The sequence below is a fragment of the Schistocerca serialis genome, chromosome 4 (genome assembly GCF_023864345.2).
Source record: "Schistocerca serialis cubense isolate TAMUIC-IGC-003099 chromosome 4, iqSchSeri2.2, whole genome shotgun sequence".
Classification (NCBI taxonomy): Eukaryota; Metazoa; Arthropoda; class Insecta; order Orthoptera; family Acrididae; genus Schistocerca; species Schistocerca serialis.
In genome coordinates this window covers 62,175,660-62,194,909 of record NC_064641.1, presented here as the reverse complement: position 1 = coordinate 62,194,909, position 19,250 = coordinate 62,175,660, and the positions used below count along the sequence as shown (strand labels likewise).

The 19,250-nt window shown below is 39.8% G+C and overlaps 1 protein-coding gene across 1 annotated transcript in view; it reads left to right on the top strand.

The window, feature by feature from the left end:
- Positions 1-2,945: 2,945 nt before the first annotated feature.
- LOC126473995 (eukaryotic translation elongation factor 1 epsilon-1) overlaps positions 2,946-19,250 on the top strand; it is a 34,237-nt gene continuing 17,932 nt past the window's right edge. The window contains exons 1-2 of the mRNA XM_050101385.1: positions 2,946-3,129; positions 4,757-4,966. Coding sequence (XP_049957342.1) covers positions 3,034-3,129; positions 4,757-4,966 — 306 coding nt within the window. The 5' untranslated portion in view covers positions 2,946-3,033. The remainder of the gene's footprint in view (positions 3,130-4,756; positions 4,967-19,250) is intronic.

Below are 19,250 nucleotides of genomic sequence, written 5' to 3'. Positions count from 1 at the left end.
TCACTTCCTACAGCTACTTCCTTTCTCTCCCTACTTCAGGCTGTTGCCAGACAGCTGTCAAAGTGGCCTGGGGTACAATGATACCTTTTTTAATATCAGTGTGTTGTCCGCTGGTGACTTCCATAGAATGATATAGAAATGTGTATATATTCTCTTTACAGTTTCAGCTGCACAGTACATACGTCCACATTAAATTATTTTTCTGTATGCAGAAAACCCTCCATATAGTTGCAACATTTATTTATTCCTCCAGGGATCATCTTATAACAGGGTGTATATGCTCTGGGACAATCGGGAAATCTGGGAAAAACACGGGAATTTTTTCATCCAGGGAAAATGGGGGAATTTTTTGAAATTTCCGGAATTTTTCATTGTTTTAGTTTTTTGTTCAATTTTTGTATTTGACTGTCAAAATGTGTGAAATACCTCAGGACGAAGACTATGCAATACTTTGTATCAACAAACTGCTTCCGATGAGTTTGACATCACAACATTTACATTAGATTCTTCTCAGCAGTTGCTCATATGCATTCGCAGTTCAATGGCGTATGAGCTGTTACTTCTCCCACTTCTGGCTACTTGAAGCCACATGCTAACTGGAAATTTTTTTCTGGCGCACCCAACCTGTCAGATTCGTGCAGAGCAGTCTGAATTGTAGTGAATGTAGAGGGGGTTAGTCTTCATGCGACCCATGTTTACATTTAGTGTTTTTGCTGTTTCCTCTTCATTTATATTTCCCACTTTAAATGAAAACAAAATGGATTTCTGTGGCTGGGAACTGACAAGTGAATTGAAATACATTCACATAATTACGGAAGGCTGAAATACATTATTAGTTTAGGTTTTCTGATTTTATTTCCACGATTTTGCCAGGTCAAAATTAATCGCCTTACAGAATATTGAAGTTATTTTTGTCGGTTTGCTAAAGAAATTTGTCTTTTATTAATCTTTTTCGCTGAGGCAGTCAATTTATTTCAAACGAAGCGTTTCATTCCATTATATAGGCTAGTTCCAACTGTTCAGCCGGCCGCGGTGGTCTAGCGGTTCTAGGCGCTCAGTCCGGAACTGCGGAACAGCTACGGTCGCAGGTTCGAATCCTGCCTCAGGCATGGATGTGTGTGCTGTCCTTAGGTTAGTTAGGTTTAATTAGTTCTAAGTTCTAGGCGACTGATGACCTCAGAAGTTAAGTCGCATAGTGCTCAGAGCCATTTGAACCATTTTTGAATCAACTGTTCACTTAATTTCTAGTGCACCTTTTCATCTTCTGGCACATATGACATTATGCCATAATAAAGTATCAAACAGGAGGTGCTACAGTAATGGTGTTCCAAGAAAATGTACATCCTGAAAACCACACTTAATGTCAGATTGTGGCCTACTTCATTGCAAATCTGGACATACAAATGTGCACTTCAAGCCGAATTATGGATTTTAGTACAGTTTATGAAATCCTGATGCTATTGGAATATCCTCTGATATCCTGTTTCTTTTATGAAATAATGTATGATCTCTTAATGCTTTATACGTACGAACATATGGGTTTCCTTCACCATCTTAGCTGCACACAAGCAGTAACGTCTGTTTTCTGGTGCTCTCTGGCAACTGCTGACTACATCACATGTCCTATGCTCTGAATATCTGCCGTTATTAGCTGGCGAGATCCAGTGACATGAGCTGTGATTGGCTTACAAAACGGCATCGCAATTTCAATGCTTCAGAAAGTAACGTGCTGTGTTTGGTGGTGGTGGAATTCAAATTTACACTTTCGTAATATGAAAGTATGCAGTGTATCGTTCTACGAAAATATGCAGCATACATGTTTCTGCACATCAAAGAGCTGTCCTTTTTTTTATTTTCCCTGAAGTGCAGGGAAGTTCTACGCCAGTGTACAAAACAATAACCATTCAATGACTGCTATGTTTTATAGTTCCATGGGAAAGTATACTGTCACTTGACACGGAAAAAATGTATTTTCACTCAGGCAAAAGAGTATTTTTCACTGAGAAATCCGGGGAAAATCTGGGAATTTTTTTCCTTGTTCACATATACACACTATATAATGATATAGGATTTGTCATTGTAATGCAATGAAACTAAGTAGCTCAAATTTACTGCATAGACAAAATAACAAATATTGATTGTTGTGACCAAGTGCTGACAAAACTGAAATATAACAAACATTAAAGTACAATAAGATGGGTTGGAATGACACTGACGAAATTATGAATAAATGTTTTAACAAAAGACTAAGAAAATCAACAGATCAATTTGCAAGATCGTTTGCAACGACGTTACAACAGCTACTATAACATTAATTTATCACACAGCAAAATTTACAAATCTTTCAAACACTAAAGAGGAAATCAAAGTAAAATAATCTTGTGGTCTGCACATGGAGTTTACCTCCATGTGTCTGCAACATGCAAGTTATCACAGGGGTTCAGAAGTAAAACTTCACCCATTGCAGATGAAATGTATCATATATAGAAATGTCTTACTGCTTTCATAAGGATTTCTACATTATCTCACACTTATATTCTTTCAGTTTGATGAGATAATCAGAAATAAATCTAGAAAATGATTTTCATGTATGCACAACATTGACTTTAGGCAGTTGAGGTGATACATTGGGTCCTTGGCGATACTACGTATAGATTTTCCCAGCAGAATTCCTTATATTAAGTGAGTTGATCGAAACTGGCGCTCACTACAATTAACAAATATCAGATTTTTAAGATACTGCGGAAGAAAGCTCATGAAACAAAAAAGATAGTGTGGATCACAGTTTTATTTTTGTTTTTTTATTGATGAAGTTTTCAATTTACGTATTCAGTACAGATATTTATTTGTTTAATGATAGGCTATTTTTCACAATCGTACCACAAAAACTGAAATTCGTAATTACTGATTTTATCCCTCGCTTTTGTGACTGGCGAAAAAGTTGCTTGAACGCCCAATCATAATCTCTGATCCGGAAACCTGTGTGAGTGTGTGTACTGTTGTTGTTTGTTGACAGTTAACGAAGGTGCGAAAATGGTGTTATGTGATGAAAATCGACTTCGGCAGCTATTTAGAAGCCTTGGTGTGGAGACGCCTAATTTAAAATCGGATGCTGGAGGAAATGTAACGGTATGCTGTCTATATTTTCTCAGGTGTATTTTCAAGACTTTTCACATTTGTCTCTTAGTACTAGCCCAGGTTCACTTAAGAGCTGGCAGAATGTGTGTGACTGTGCAGTAGAATCCAAACAGGGATAAGTTTTTTTTATTGCTTTCCATTGTATTGCAGTTTAGAGAGTGTATTGAAGGGTACTTAGCTTACACGAGTTGAAACCACATGCAGTGTTTCTAATGGAATTGAAGTGTTTTTTACGTTGTATAATAATCACTTGACAGTTAACTGTGAAGTACTCTCCGAAAACAAAATTGCAGATTTTGAGATATAGCTTGATAAGCTCTCTCAGGAACAACAGAGAAATGATTGGGTTATTTGCAGATGCAGTTATTGCTCCCGTACTTCATTCGAGAAGAAACCCCAGTCTGTGGTATAGTGGGAAGTACCCTCTGCCTCGGACTTGGGGAGTCTGGATATACATGAATTCTGCCTCTTAGAATTCTTTCACTTGCGAAGACAGCTTGGATGGGATTGCAGTGTTGTAAAATGTAGACAGACATATGGCTAAGTAGTCTGTGTCGTCGATAAAAGCAAGGAATACTAACTGTCGAAAATAGATAGGTTTCCTTCCAAATGTTGTTAAGAGGAACATGATAACACAAACATTTGCAAAGCGCACTTTCTTCATTGCTGCTTACGATTTGTTGTGCTGCTGCGCCTGACTGTCAAATATAACAAGGCCAGTATTTGTTTCCAGTATTGAAATTTAGGCTATTACTTCTAGTTCTCTCTGTAATAATTTCCATAAGCAAAATTTGTACCCCTTCTTATGTAATAGGGAACTTCACAACAGAATTTCATCTGTGTTTAATGCAGTAAGCTCTACATGCATTTTAGGTACAATATCAGATGGAATTGTTTAGGGTCCAGTTTAACTGTGCAGAAATAAACCCATGACTGGTTTGGATGCTCGAAAGTGTATGTATCCCATATCACAACGAGAAAGTTGGAAAGGCCTCACTTAAGTGTTCATATATTTTAGGTCTCATTTCACATTGTGTTTACTGTAGTGCGTAATGAACTCATGTTGAAAGTAAGGACCAACAGATAAGAAAACGGCTGACTACAGTAAACAGTTTGTGCCTCTGCAGTATAGTGCACTGATTCATGAATAGATAGTTTCTCGGAAGTGTTGTCTGACAGTGAGTTAAAATGGCAGCAAAAATGTTGATTATAGTCCTGCTAAATGTGAATTGCTGTTACTGGTTGAATTTCTCAGTGCAGAAGCATAAATCACAGCTGAAATTCACCTTGAGCTGTGTCATATTTGAGCCTTCAGCAGAGAATGAAGGAAATGTAAGACGATTATGTTATGATGTCAAGGATCTGAGAACTGAGGTGGATGGTAAACACAAACTTCTGAAATTGAGTGTGTTTTTGTAAGTTTCATTTTCATAAATCTGGGTCTTTTGTGATCAATCCTAGTTAGTTTATTCTTCCTTTTTTAATGTGCATTTTGATGTATCATAATAGGAAGCTTCAGCAATATTGACATTTTTAGATTTCTGTTTATAGCTCTTAATTAAATTATGACTCAGCCTATTTTTCTGTAATTTGATGGATGGTATGCTGGTCTTTACAGATTAGTGCATCGGATCTGAGCAGTGGAAGACTACCAAATGAACTAGTAACCGGATTTGGAACAATTGCATTGTCATTAGCTAAGAAAGCAGATAATTCACTGCTAGGAAAAACAGCAGAAGAAGAAGCTTGTGTGAGACAGTGGGTTGAATATGCAGTTTGCTACATTAATTTAATGGATTCCCCTGGCGTGCAGCAACGTGTACTAAAGGTGAAATTTCTGCACTGTAGAAGTAGATACTACAAAACATTATGTTGTGGGGTGCTGATTCCTTTTATTGTATATCTTTTGTCTACTTTTTTTCTTTACTTTAGAACATGTTAAACACTCCCCATTTCTAGTACTCCTTGTTAGACTATGCAGCAGTGCAATTTACTCCAGAGACTGTCAGCTGACAAAATGCTGTATAGGGTCAGAAATTTTTCAAAGTGCTGCTGAGACCTAACTGTTTCTTTTGCTCATTTTGTCATTCTTGTATCTTGGATATCGTAGACAAGTTTTTTTGTGTGTGATAACTGTCTTTCACTAACATAGTTGCCAGTACACAGTATAAGATGTCAAACTGAATGTGAAGCATGCTTCTACAGATACAGTAGTTGTATATAATTAACATAATTTAATAACTTCCCATAAATAACAGGTATGCTCGCGTGCACAGGTCTGTGACTGCAAAGGGGACAGTTTCAACTGGTTGTGACATTGAAACATAAATTGCAAATCATCTGTTATAGATTTTGGCATATGCCAGGACTTAACAGTACTTATTGTGACTTAGAGCATTGGAAAACTCCCGTGTGTGTCAAAAACAAGTTTCCATGTGGTGATTTGGGGGGGGGGGGGGGAGCCAGACCTCTAAAGTCAAAATTATGCAGATATGATAGAGGAAATGGAAGTAATGGTAGAAATGAATATAGGCAGTATGAGATGTTGCAAGAGGAATGTGGGTGAGGTACACATGTAAGCTGCTTTTGTTTTGCAACAGATAACAGCCTGGTAGTCATTGATGGTGCTATCTAGAGAAACTACATAGTCTTCTGACAGAAAGAAACTGTGAATCAGACTAGGAGCCAGACCTATTACATTGTCTTCCATGTGCAATTACGGGTGTGCTACCTGGCCTTAAAGCACTAATTCTGCTAGTAACACTCTCATACTTTCTAAACATCACGGAAATTCTTCTGCAAGCCTTACTGGGCTAGCGCTCCTGGAAGAAAGGATACTGTGGACCAGCACACAGGAAACAGAATGGTCTCCACACCGTACTGGAAAATTAAGTATCAAGTTTACGTAGTGATAATAGTGGTATTTAAAGTTCATGACTGACTGTCAAATATGACAGTATTGTTACAGGAACTGAGACATTCAGCTAATAATCTGATCAAAATAGCTTTTGCACCACTATCATGACCCAGAGAGTTTTCATATTGAAAACTTCATTTGCGATAGTCAATGCCTAAGAAAATGTTCAGCAACCTGAGTGGTGGAGGTAAAGGGAAACATGCTTTCGTAGAGCAGTTCAATAGAACGTAGTGTAAATGATAATTACTTGAAAACCCTCAGCTGCCGATAGATGTTGTTGACATACCTTGATGGGGTAAGCTGAAAATTTATGCCCTGACTGGGACTCGAACCCAGGATCTCCTGTTTACATGGGAGACGCTGTATCCATCTGAGCCACCGAGGACACAGATGAATAGCGGTATTGCAGGGTCTTATCCCTTGCACGCTTCCCGTGAGACCCACATTCCCGACTGTCCACAATCTACATAGGTAATGTTCCTAATAGATACTTTGCCCATCCACTCACTACTCACGCCCACTTAAGATGACGACACACGTAACGGGACATTGTTATCAGGGGAAAGAAAACTGGCATTCTACGGATTGGAGCGTAGAATGTCAGATCCCTTAATTGGGCAGGTTGGTTAGAAAATTTAAAAAGGGAAATGGATAGGCTAAAGTTGGATATAGTGGGAATTAGTGAAGTTCGGTGGCAGAAGGAACAATACTTCTGGTCAGGTGAGTACAGGGTTATAAATAAAAAATCAAATAGGGGTAATGCAGGAGTAGGTTTAATAATGAATAGGAAAATAGGAATGTGGGTAAGCTACTACAAACAGCATAGTGAATGCATTATTGTGGCCAAGATAATTACGAAGCCCACGCCTACTACAGCAGTACAAGTTTATATGCCAACTATCTCTGCAGATGACGAAGAGATTGATGAAATGTATGATGAGATAAAAGAAATTATTCAGATAGTGAAGGGAGATGAAAATTTGTCATGGGTGACTGGAATTCGATAGTAGGAAAAGGAAGAGAAGGAAGCGTAGTAGGTGACTATGGAATGGGGGTAAGAAATGAAAGAGGAAGCCGCCTGGTAGAATTTTGCACAGAGCATAACTTAATTGTAGTGAACACTTGGTTCAAGACTCGTAAGAGAAGGTTGTATATATGGAAGAGGCCTGGAGATAATTGAAGGTTTCAGATAGTTTATATAATGGTAAGACAGAGATTTAGGAACCAGGTTTTAAATTGTAAGACATTTCCAGCAGCAGATGGGGACTCTGACCACAATCTATTGGTTATGAACTGTAGATTGAAGCTGAAGAAACTGCAAAAAGGTGGGTATTTAAGGAGATGGAGTCTGGATAAACTGACAGAACCAGAGGTCGTAGAGAGTTTCACGGGGAGCATTAGGGAACGATTGACAGGAATGGGGGAAATAAATACAGTAGAAGAAGAATGGGTAGCTTTGAGGGATGAAATAGTGAAGCCAGCAGAGGATCAAATAGGTAAAAAGATGAGAGCTAGTAGAAATCCTTTGGTAACAGAAGATATATTGAATTTAATTGATGAAAGGAGAAAATATAAAAATGCAGTAAATGAAGCTGGCAAAAATTAATACAAACGTCTCAAAAATGAGATCGACAGCAAGTGCAAAATGGACAAATGTAAGGAAGTAGAGGCAAATCTCACTAGGGGTAAGATAGATGCTGCCTACCGGAAAATTAAAGAGACCTTCGGAGAAAAGAGAACCACTTGTATGAATATCAAGAGCTCAGATGGAAACCCAGTTCTAAGCAAAGAAGAGAAAGCAGAAAGGTGGATGGAGTATATAGAGGGTCTGTACAAGGGTGATGTACTTGAGGACAATATTAAGGAAATGGCAGAGGATATAGATGAAGATGAAATGGGAGATATAATACTACGTGAAGAGTTTGACAGAGTACTGAAAGACCCAAGTCAAAACAAGGACCCGGGAGTAGACAACATTCCATTAGAACTACTGATAGCCTTGGGAGAGCCTGCCCTGACAAAACTCTATCATCTGGTGAGCAAGATGTATGAGGCAGGCGAAATACCCTCATACTTCAAGTTGAATATAGTAATTCCAATTCCAAAGATAGCAGGTGTTGAGACATGTGAAAATTACCGAACTAACAGTTTAATAAGCCACGGCTGCAAAATACTAACACGAATTCTTTACCGACGAATGGAAAAACTGGTAGAAGCCAACCTCAGGGAAGATCAGTTTGGATTCCGTAGAAATGTTGGAAGACTTGAGGCAATACTGACCCTACGACTTATCTTAGAAAATAGATTAAGGAAAGGCAAACCTACATTTCTAGCATTTGTAGACTTAGAGTAAGCTTTTGACATTGTTGACTGGAATACTCGCTTTCAAATTCTGAAGGTGGCAGGGGTAAAATACAGGGAGCGAAAGGCTATTTACAATTTGTACGGAAACCGGATGGATAAGAGTCGAGGGACATGAAAGCGAAGTCGTGGTTGGGAAGGGAGTGAGACAGGGTTGTAGCTTATCCCCGATGTTATTCAGTCTATATATTGAGCAAGCAGTAAAGGAAACAAAAGAAAAATTCGGAGTACTAATTAAAATCCATGGAGAAGAAATAAAAACTTTGAGGTTCGCTGATGCCATTGTATTTCTGTCAGAGACAGCAAAGGACCTGGAAGAGCAGTTGAATGGAATGGACAGTGTCTTGAAAGGAGGATATAAGATGAACGTCAACAAAAGCAAAATGAGGATAATGGAATGTAGTCAAATAAAATCGGGTGATGCTTGAGGGTGTTAGATTTGGAATTGAGATGCGTATTAAAGTAGTAAATGAGTTTTGCTCTATGGGGAGCAAAATAACTGATGATGGTCGAAGTAGAGAGTATATAAAATGTAGACTGGCAATGGCAAGGAAAGCATTTCTGAAGAAGAGAAATTTGTTAACATCAAGTATAGATTTAAGTGTCAGGAAGTCGTTTCTGAAGATATTTGTATGGAGTGTGGCCATGTATGGAAGTGAAATGTGGACGATAAATAGTTTGGACAAGAAGAGAATAGAAGCTTTTGAAATGTGGTGCTACAAAAGAATGCTGAAGATTAGATGGGTAGATCACACAACTAATGAGGAGGTATTGTATAGAATTGGGGAGAAGAGCAGTTTGTGGCACAACTTGTCTAGAAGAAGGGGTCGTTTGGTAGGACATATTCTGTGGCATCAAAGGATCGCCAATTTAATATTGGAGGGCAGCGTGGAGGGTAAAAATCGTAGAGGGAGACCAAGAGATGAATACACTAAGCAGATTCAGAAGGATGTAGGTTGCAGTAGGTACTGTGAGACGAAGAAGCTTGCACAGGATAGAGTAGCATGGAGAGCTGCATCAAACCAGTCTCTGGACTGAAGACCACAACAACAACAATATCAAAACGTGTTCGCAGCTAGTAGTGTCACATTTCCAAATCTGTCTGATTCCTCAGCATTGCTTGAATTAATTCGACTACTCTCCATTACTCCTGTTTTACTTAAGTTTATCTTATTTTCAAGACATTATCCAATGTGTGCAATAGATTTCCACATTCTTTGCTGTTTCTGACTGAATCATAATCTCACTGGCAAAACTGAAGATTTTTATTTCTATCCCTGAACTTTGACACCCTTTTCAAATTTATTTTACATTTCCTTTAGTACTTAGTGAGTGTGCACGCAGTATAGGCTTAATATTGGGTCTAGTACATTTTTAGTTTATTTGCTGGTATTTGTATGCGCATCTGATAAACATTTAAATCCCAGTGCCACACTAGTGTAGCAAATTGCTCGAGGGACCTAAAAAAGGTGGGGGGGGGGGGGGGGGGCGCACAGTCCATTGATCATTGATGAAGTGAAGATACGCTGTGCCTATTTGTTTAGGTGTCTCTAGTGACGTGCTAGGGCGCTGTCGTGCTTGTATTTTGATGTATACCCAGATTGCAAATATGTATCTGCAAACAAACAAACATTAATTGCATAACTTTAATTTTTCAAGGTGATAATTAAAACAAAATGTTTATGCCTTGTACAACCCTGTCTCACACCGTTCTCGACCACCGCCTCAGTTCGACTGATATCTATTGTCTGGTTTCTGTACAGTATGTAGATAATCTTTTGCTCCATGTGTTTTATTCGTGCCACCTTCAGTGTTTAAAAGAGTGTATTCCAGTCAACATTGTCAAAAGAGTTACCCAAGTCTAAAAAATTCTGTAAATGCAGATTTGACTTTCTTCACTCAGTCATCTAAGATAAGTATGAAAAGTTTTCATGTATAGTTTTTGTTTCATTCTGTGTCAAGCTTCTGTGTCTGTTGGTTTCTGTGAACTGTGATTCAAGTTTACTCACCTGCCATTGTTGTAAATTAAAATATTTCTTCAAGTGCAGATAGTGTCCCTTCGTCTCTACATTCTGGTTTGTTGTCTCAATGTTTCATATTCCTGATAGCGCGTCTGCTACCAGATTTCTTTTGCCACTTTTGTATACAATCTGATAGTCATACTCAGAGTTTGAGCCTAAATTTTAACAATCGGGATGAAGGATCTGATACACTACTTATCCACAACAGTGGTTTATGATCCGTACAGACAGTAAACTTAAGTCCAAACAGATATGGTCGAAAATGTTTGACTGCCCAACATATGGCTAACATTTCCCTTTTGATTGTACTATTAATTTTTCTCTGCTTTATTCAAAGTTCTTGATGCATATGCAACAGGTAAATCACTTCCTAACTTACCTTGTCATAAGACTGCTCAAAGCGAGGTCTGATTTGCGTCTGTGGTGACAATAAAGTCCTTACTAAAATCGGGGTATTGTAAAATAGGGGGCTTCAACAATTTTTCTTTCAGCTGTTGAAATGCCTCTTCTTGCTCATTTCTGCACTTATAGACAGTTCCCTTTTTCAACAATTCGTACAATGGCTTTGCTATCTTACTATAATTGTCCAAAAATCGCCGATAATAGCCACTTAATCCAAGGAATGCCTTCAACTGAGTTGTGTTCGCTGGCCTTGGATACTGTTGCACAACTTCAACCTTACAGGGGTCTGGCTTCAGTCCATCAGCTGTAAGTACATGTCCCAGAAATGTAACTTCTTTTCACAGGAATTCGTATTTGTCTATCTGCAATTTTAAATTATACCGTCTGAGTCTCTCAAAAACCTCTTCTAGCCTGCGATTATGTTCCTCTAATGAAGAACCGAAAATTATCACATCGTTCAAATAAATGAATACCTTCTCACCTTGAAGTCCCATTAAGACAGTATTCATTAACTTTTGAAAAGTATTTGGAGCCGTTTTGAATCCCATAGGCATCCTTTTATACTCATAATGGCCATAGGGAGTGCTAAAAGCAGTCTTTTCTTTGTCTCGTTCATCTAATAGCACTTGATAGTAGCCCTTGGCTAGATCCAGAGTGGAGAAATACTTTGCTTTACCCAATCAGTCTAAAATTTCATCTATCCTTGGTAAGGGAAATACATTATTAACTGTTAATTCATTCAATTGTCTGTAGTCCGCTACTACATGCCATTTTTGCTTTCAGCTGGCGTCCATCTTTTTGGGCACTATTATTAAAGGTGAACACCAGGCACTATTACTGGGTACTACAATGTCATCTTGTAACATCTTATCAATTTCGCCATGCAATACTTCTTTCTGTGCCTGTGGTATTCGATAAGGCCTCATGTTAAGTACCTTTCCCTTGGCTTCTGAAATTAGCGGAATTGCATGCTTAACAGCCTCTGTATAGGTTAACTTATCTCCGGGCAGTTGGAACACATCATTGTAAGCTAAACGTATCTCTATTATAGCTTTCTTCTCTTCACTATTTAAGTGATTTACGCGCAGTACTTCTTTTAAATTACTGGCTCTGGATTTCCTATCTGAATGTACTTTTTGTACTTGTCTTGCCGTCGCTTCTTCCACCAGAGGTAGCTCCTCGGCTAACAACACAGGATTGTCTAGCTCAACTTTCTTTTCATTAGTATTTAAGACACTTATTATACACTTACCTTCCCTTACAGCAACTAATGCATTGTGCACAATTAAACCTGCCTGTAATTCTTGTCTTGGAATGATCACTTCCGATGCATCCGATAAACTTACTCGTACTGTTACTATCTTTTCTTCTGTAGGGCCTACAATTAACGTACACTTTTGTTTCATTGTACATCCTTCACATCTCACAGTAGGCTTACTATCATAACAGTTTTCTAATTCCGCAGCTTCAACTGCAGCTAAATCGACCTTCGAATCTGTGTTGTGCAACACCTCTACATAACTTCGTCTAGACCTTTTGCCAGGCTCTACCTTTACTAACTCGGCTTTTACCGAAACTGGATTATTACAATTTTCATTTCTTGCCTTTGCAAAATCTTCTCCTTTTAGGCAGCTTTGTGGGACTCATCAACCTCTTACAAACGTTTTTCTTACATCCAGCCGTTACCGCCATAGACTTCTTTCTAACATTTTTCTCATACGCTGCTTTTACCACTGTCGAAGTACTCACTCCTTCCTTCGACACATCTTGACTTCGTTTCACGGTTCCAACCGTAAACGGATAAACATTCCGCGGTGTCTCTATCCCGCTAGCACCTGCGGTGCTCTTCACATTTCTAGTAGCGCCTCCTAACGCTCTCTTAACGACAACTACTCTTACGCCGTTCGCAACTTAAATCGTTTCCCACAAATCATAACATCTCTTGTACCATAATCTATAATTGCCTTATGCTTTGCAAGAAAATCTCTGCCTAAAAGTCCATCTAATGGCAGATCCACTTCTGCTCCTATTACATGGAATTAGTGTCTTACAATTCCGTCTTCAACCTGTAACTCAATTTCTAGGGCGCCTTCTGTTTTAACAACATCTTTACTAGTACCTTTAATTCTAATACTCTGAGTAGGATCACTTTTCTGATCCCCGTACACTGTTCTTTTTCAACAGACTTATTTGTGCCCCACTATCTATCAAAAGCCTCATTGGATTCCGTATGCCCTTTTCACATCTTACCGTGATATACTCGTTTCTGTTAGTGCAGTCTACCTTATATACCTTGCCAGATAGGTCGCAATGCGGCTGCCTCATTGTGCCTCCTCTTAGTTTCCCTGTGCCCCATATTCCCTTCGTATTAAGGGCCATTTCTTACAGTTTCGAGCGTAATGACCTTTTTGATTACACTTAAAACACATAATATTTGTCATTGGGTCGTAATCTTCTCCATTAACCTTACCTTCTTTGTGCTTTTCTGCAAAACTTTCTTTGTTGCCCTTTTTTTTTTTGTTCTTTTCGCGGTTTCATCTGTACTGGTACCATGCCTACACTGCGTACCATCTTATTATCAGAACACTTCTTTGCTATGTGCCCCAGTTTTCCACAGTTAAAACACTTTTGAATTTTATGAGATTCTATTTTTTGAGCTCTCCTTTCCTTTGGTTTCTCTCATGCAGACGCAATCGCGCTTTCTTCTGTTGATGCAATATCTACTGCTTCGGAGAGAGTTATTGACTCACCTCTGGCCCTTACTGTTGTCTTAATATTGGTGTCATACAATACTGCACGACCTAATTTGAACACTATGCAAGGTTTCCTGCTAACTCTGAGTCCGTCATCACCTCTTTTATTGCCTCACGGAACTGGTGCTGAAGTGCATCTATTCCCGAACCCCATTGTGCTATGTTTTCCCATGGTTCCTGTCTGCTCGCGAACATTTTGCAAGCGTAATAGTCTAGCGTTCTCTTGCATGCGTAATTTTCTACTAAGATAGCTCTGACTGAAGGCCAAGTAACAGTTAAATCTCGCACTAGCAATTTGCTTCTAGCAGCCCCAACTATACGTGCTTTTACAAATTTCAACAAAACATCATGCTGCTCTGGTGCTACCAAGTCAAAAGCACTTCACAATTGTCCAAAAATTCATTTAATTCTGCCTTATTTCCATCAAAAGGATGCGATAGCAATTTGATCATCTCACTGAGGTTAATATATTGCCTTGTAGGTGCGGATGGATTTGCCTGACTATCACAAACATTTTGTTCATTAGACATGATGTTATTATTAAACCTTTGTCTCACCTTCTACTTTAAATTTTCTTCTGTTGTTGTTGTGCGTCATCGGCTGTGGCAGACCCGCAAGTCTGTCTTCTTGGCGATGTAGCTGCTACTGATGGACTACCTTGTCCACCTGATGGCCTCAGATGTCATCGTCTTCCGTTGGTGGAGTGGATGGAATGGCGTGAGGGCGTAGTCAACCTGCGATGCAGGGGCCTGGTCGAATGCGCTCGAAGGGTGGGCCTCCTTAGCCCGTCTGGTCTTCTTCTGCGTGCCTTGCCTCCTAATGTCTGCCCCGACTAATTTCTGTCTCTAAGCCGTCAGTCAATTTCAACTTCGGGCTGAGCTTTATCCGAAATAAGAAGCTTCTCACCTATTCCTCAAGTTTATGGGCCGTAACTAAATGTTTGGCAAACCTATGCCAAATCTTGTAAACCGATGCCCAAACAGCGGCCCAAACACCTGTCCAAACAGTGGCCCAAACAGCCTACACCTGACACCAAATTTTTATGTCGTGTCTGATTGGTTTCCTGCGAGCGGATCAGGAAGAGGGAGCTAGACACTAACCTGGCTGAGGCGGAGTGGGCTTGTCCAGCTTGTAGTTCTGGAGCAGAATCTGTAAAGCTGGAATAACTTTTAAACCAGGGAACTCGGTGTGATTGTGAGTAAGCTTCTAATGAAGAAGAGAGAGAGTTAGAGTAAACATTACTCAAGCTTACGAGGCACTGACACCTGAACCAAACTGTGGGAGGTGTAACTACTACTCTGTGCAACTAGATGCCGTGAGTCTAAGTCCCGCCCCTGAGGCAGAGTAGTGCAGTGACCATGTCGGAGGCAGACTACTTGCAGAATCCTCGACAGGCTGTTAAGCTACTGTTTATATAGTCTCCTGTGACGTTACTACGATGCTTGGGGAATCTTCTGTCGCTCTGGCTGCCTTCCGATCCCAGAGTCTGTCACATAGCCGCTCTGAGTGGAAGTTTCCTGCTACCCCGTGTCGGCTCTTTCTGTTGTGTAGTAACCTTGTGTGGAGGCTTTCCATCTGTCGAAGCACTTTCATGCATATAACAGTGGCTCCTACTGCTATGTCACAGGACCGTATCTTCACAGACAGCTTAACATATGCCTGTTTGTAATTTATTTGCGACACCTTGTTAAACTGATCTACATACATAGTCCGTAAGCCACTGTACAGTGCATGGTGGATGGTACCCTGTACCACTAAGTCATTTCCTTCCCTTTTCCACTCACAAATAGTGAGGGATAAATGACTGTCTACATACCTCCATACCAGCCCTAATTTCTCTTAAGTATGTAATCCTTATGTGAAATATATGTTGGTAGCAGTAGCATTGTTCTGCAGTCGGCTTCAAAAGCTGGTCCTCTAAATTTTCTCAGTAATGTTCCTCGAGAAGAACATTGCCTTCCCTCCAGGGATTCCCATTTAAGTTACTAAAGCATCTCCATAATGCTTGCGTGTTGATTGAATCTGCTGGTAACAAATTAGTGGTCCCCTCTGAATTGCTTCGATGTCTATCATGAATATGACCTGGTGGAAAGCCCAGGTATTTGACCAGTACTCAACAATGGGCCGCACTAGTGTTCTACATGCAGTCTCCTTAACAGATGAACCGCATTTTCCTAAAAGTCTCCCAACGAACCAAAGTTGACCTTTCTTCTTCCCAGTACAATCTTTACATGCTCGTTCCATTTCATGCTGCTTTGCGTTGTTATATGTAACTATTTATTCCACCTGACTGTCAAGTGGCGTGCTACTAGTGTGCGTTTGAATGTTACGGGATTGTTTTTCCTAATTTCCTGAATTAACTTAGAATTTTCTACATTCATCACACCAACTAGAAATTTTGTTTAAGCCTTCTTGTATCCTACTGTTATCACTCAATGATAACAGCTTTCTGTAGACCATAGCATTATCAATGAACAGCCACAGGTTGCTGATGGTTCAGTAATATTCACTGCTGTCAGCATTTGCTTTATTTGTAGTTGGAATTATTTCATTCTCTTTGAAGTCTGAGAGTATTTCACCAGTCTTATATGTCTTGCATACCAAGTGGAATAGTTCTCTCTCTCTCTCTCTCTCTCTCTCTCTCTCTCTGTGTGTGTGGTGTGTGTGTGTGTGTGTGTGTGTGTGTGTGTGTGTGTGTGTGTGTGGTCTATTGTTGACAAAGGCATTAATGGCCAAAAGCTTTATTTGTAACAGTCTTTTTGTTGTGCCTATCTGCAACTCAGCATCTCTGCTATATGGTGAGTAGCAAATTGCGTTTTCATAATATTGTTACATTCCATCCTGGATTATTCATTGTGTGATAAATTATGCATGTGCAAGATACTGCTGGGTGGCTTCTCCTGCCACTGCTTGCCCCCAGTCTGTGGTATCCTACTACTTTTCCTTCTCATCCTTTATATACTGTTGAATTCCATGTCTCCATAACTATTAATTTTTCAACTTTCATAATGGTTTTAGTAGTTTCATTTTATCTACCCTCCCCCCATGAACCATGGACCTTGCCGTTGGTGGGGAGGCTTGCGTGCCTCAACGATACAGATAGCCGTACCGTAGGTGCAACCCCAACGGAGGGGTATCTGTTGAGAGGCCAGACAAACGTGTGGCTCCTGAAGAGGGGCAGCAGCCTTTTCAGTAGTTGCAGGGGCAACAGTCTAGATGATTGACTGATCTGGCCTTGTAACATTAACCAAAACGGCCTTGCTGTTGTGGTACTGCGAACGGCTGAAAGCAAGGGGAAACTACAGCTGTAATTTTTCCTGAGGGCATGCAGCTGTACTGTATGGTTAAATGATGATGGCGTCCTCTTGAGTAAAATATTCCGGAGGTAAAATAGTCCCCCTTTTGGATCTCCGGGCGGGGACTACTGAAGAGGACGTCGTTATCAGGAGAAAGAAAACTGGCATTCTATGGATCGGAGTGTGGAATGTCAGATCCCTTAATCGGGCAGATATGTTAGAAAATTTAAAAAGGGAAATGGATAGGTTAAAGTTAGATATACTGGGAATTAGTGAAGTTCGGTGGCAGGAGGAACAAGACTTCTGGTCAGGTGAATACAGGGTCATAAATACAAAATCAAATAGGGGTAATGCAGGAGTAGGTATAATAATGAATAGAAAAATAGGAGTGCGGGTAAGCTACTACAAACAGCATAGTGAACGTATTATAGTGGCCAAGATAGACACGAAGCCCATGCCTACTACAGTAGTACAAGTTTATATGCCAACTAGCTCTGCAGATGACGAAGAAATTGAAGAAATGTATGATGAGATAAAAGAAATTATTCAGGTAGTGAAGGGAGACGAAAATTTAATAGTCATGGGTGACTGGAATTCGACAGTAGGAAAAGGGAGAGAAGGAAACATAGTAGATGAATATGGATTGGGGCTAAGAAATGAAAGAGGAAACCGTCTGTTAGAATTTTGCACAGAGCATAACTTAATCATAGCTAACACTTGGTTCAAGAATCATAAAAGAAGGTTGTATGCATGGAAGAATCCTGGAGATACTAAAAGGTGTCAGATAGATTATATAATGGTAAGACAGAGATTTGGGAACCAGGTTTTAAATTGTAGGACGTTTCCAGGGGCAGATGTGGAGTCTGACCACAATCTATTGGTTATGAACTGTAGATTAAAACTGAAGAAATTGCAAAAAGGTGGGAATTTAAGGAGATGGGACGTGGATAAACTGACTAAACCAGAGGTTATACAGAGTTTCAGGGAGAGCATAAGAGAACAATTTACAGGAATGGGGGAAAGAAATACAGTAGAAGATGAATGGGTAGCTCTGAGGGACGAAGTAGTGAAGGCAGCAGAGGATCAAGTAGGTAAAAAGACGAGGGCTAGTAGAAATCCTTGGGTAACAGAAGAAATATTGAATTTAATTGATGAAAGGAGAAAATATAAAAATGCAGTAAATGAAGCGGGCAAAAAGGAATACAAACGTCTCAAAAATGAGATCGACAGGAAGTGCAAAATGGCTAAGCAGGCATGGCTAGGCTAGAGGACAAATGTAAGGATGTGGAGGCTTATCTCACTAGGGGTAAGATAGATACAGCCTACAGGAAAATTAAAGAGACCTTTGGAGAAAAGAGAGCCGCTTCTATGAATACAAGAGCTCAGATGGAAACCCAGTTCTAAGCAAAGAGGGGAAAGCAGAAAGGTGGAAGGAGTATGTAGAGGGTCTATACAAGGGGGATGTACTTGAGGACAATATTATGGAAATGGAAGAGGATGTAGATGAAGATGTAATGGGAGATATGATACTGCCTGAAGAGTTTGACAGAGCACTGAAAGACCTAAGCCGAAACAAGGCCCCCGGAGTAGACAACATTTCATTAGAACTATTGGCAACCTTGGGAGAGCCAGTCCTGACAAAACTCTACCATCTGGTGAGCAAGATGTATGAGACAGGCGAAATACCCTCAGACTTCAAGAAGAATATAATAATTCCAATCCCAAAGAAAGCAGGTGTTAACAGATGTGAAAATTACCGAACTATCAGTTTTTTAAGTCACAGTTGCAAAATACTAACACGAATTATTTACAGACAAATGGAAAAACTGTAGAAGCTGACCTCGGGGAAGTTCAGTTTGGATTCCGTAGAAATATTGGAACACTTGAGGCAATACTGACCTTACGACGTATCTTAGAAGAAAGATTAAGGAAAGGCAAACCTTCGTTTCTAGCATTTGTAGACTTAGAGAAAGCTTTTGACAATGTCGACTGGAATACTCTCTTTCAAATTCTAAAGGTGGCAGGAGTAAAATACAGGGAGCGAAAGGCTATTTACAATTTGTACAGAAACCAGATGGCAGTTACAAGAGTCGAGGGACATGAAAGGGAAGCAGTGGTTGGGAAGGGAGTGAGACAGGGTTGTAGCCTCTCCCTGATGTTATTCAATCTGTATATTGAGCAAGCAGTAAAGGAAACAAAAGAAAAATTTGGAGTAGGTATTAAAATCCAGGGAGAAGAAATAAAAACGTTGAGGTTCGCCGATGACATTGTAATTCTGTCGGAGACAGCAAAGGACTTGGAAGAATGGAATGGACAGTGACTTGAAAGGAGGGTATAAGATGAACATCAACAAAAGCAAAAC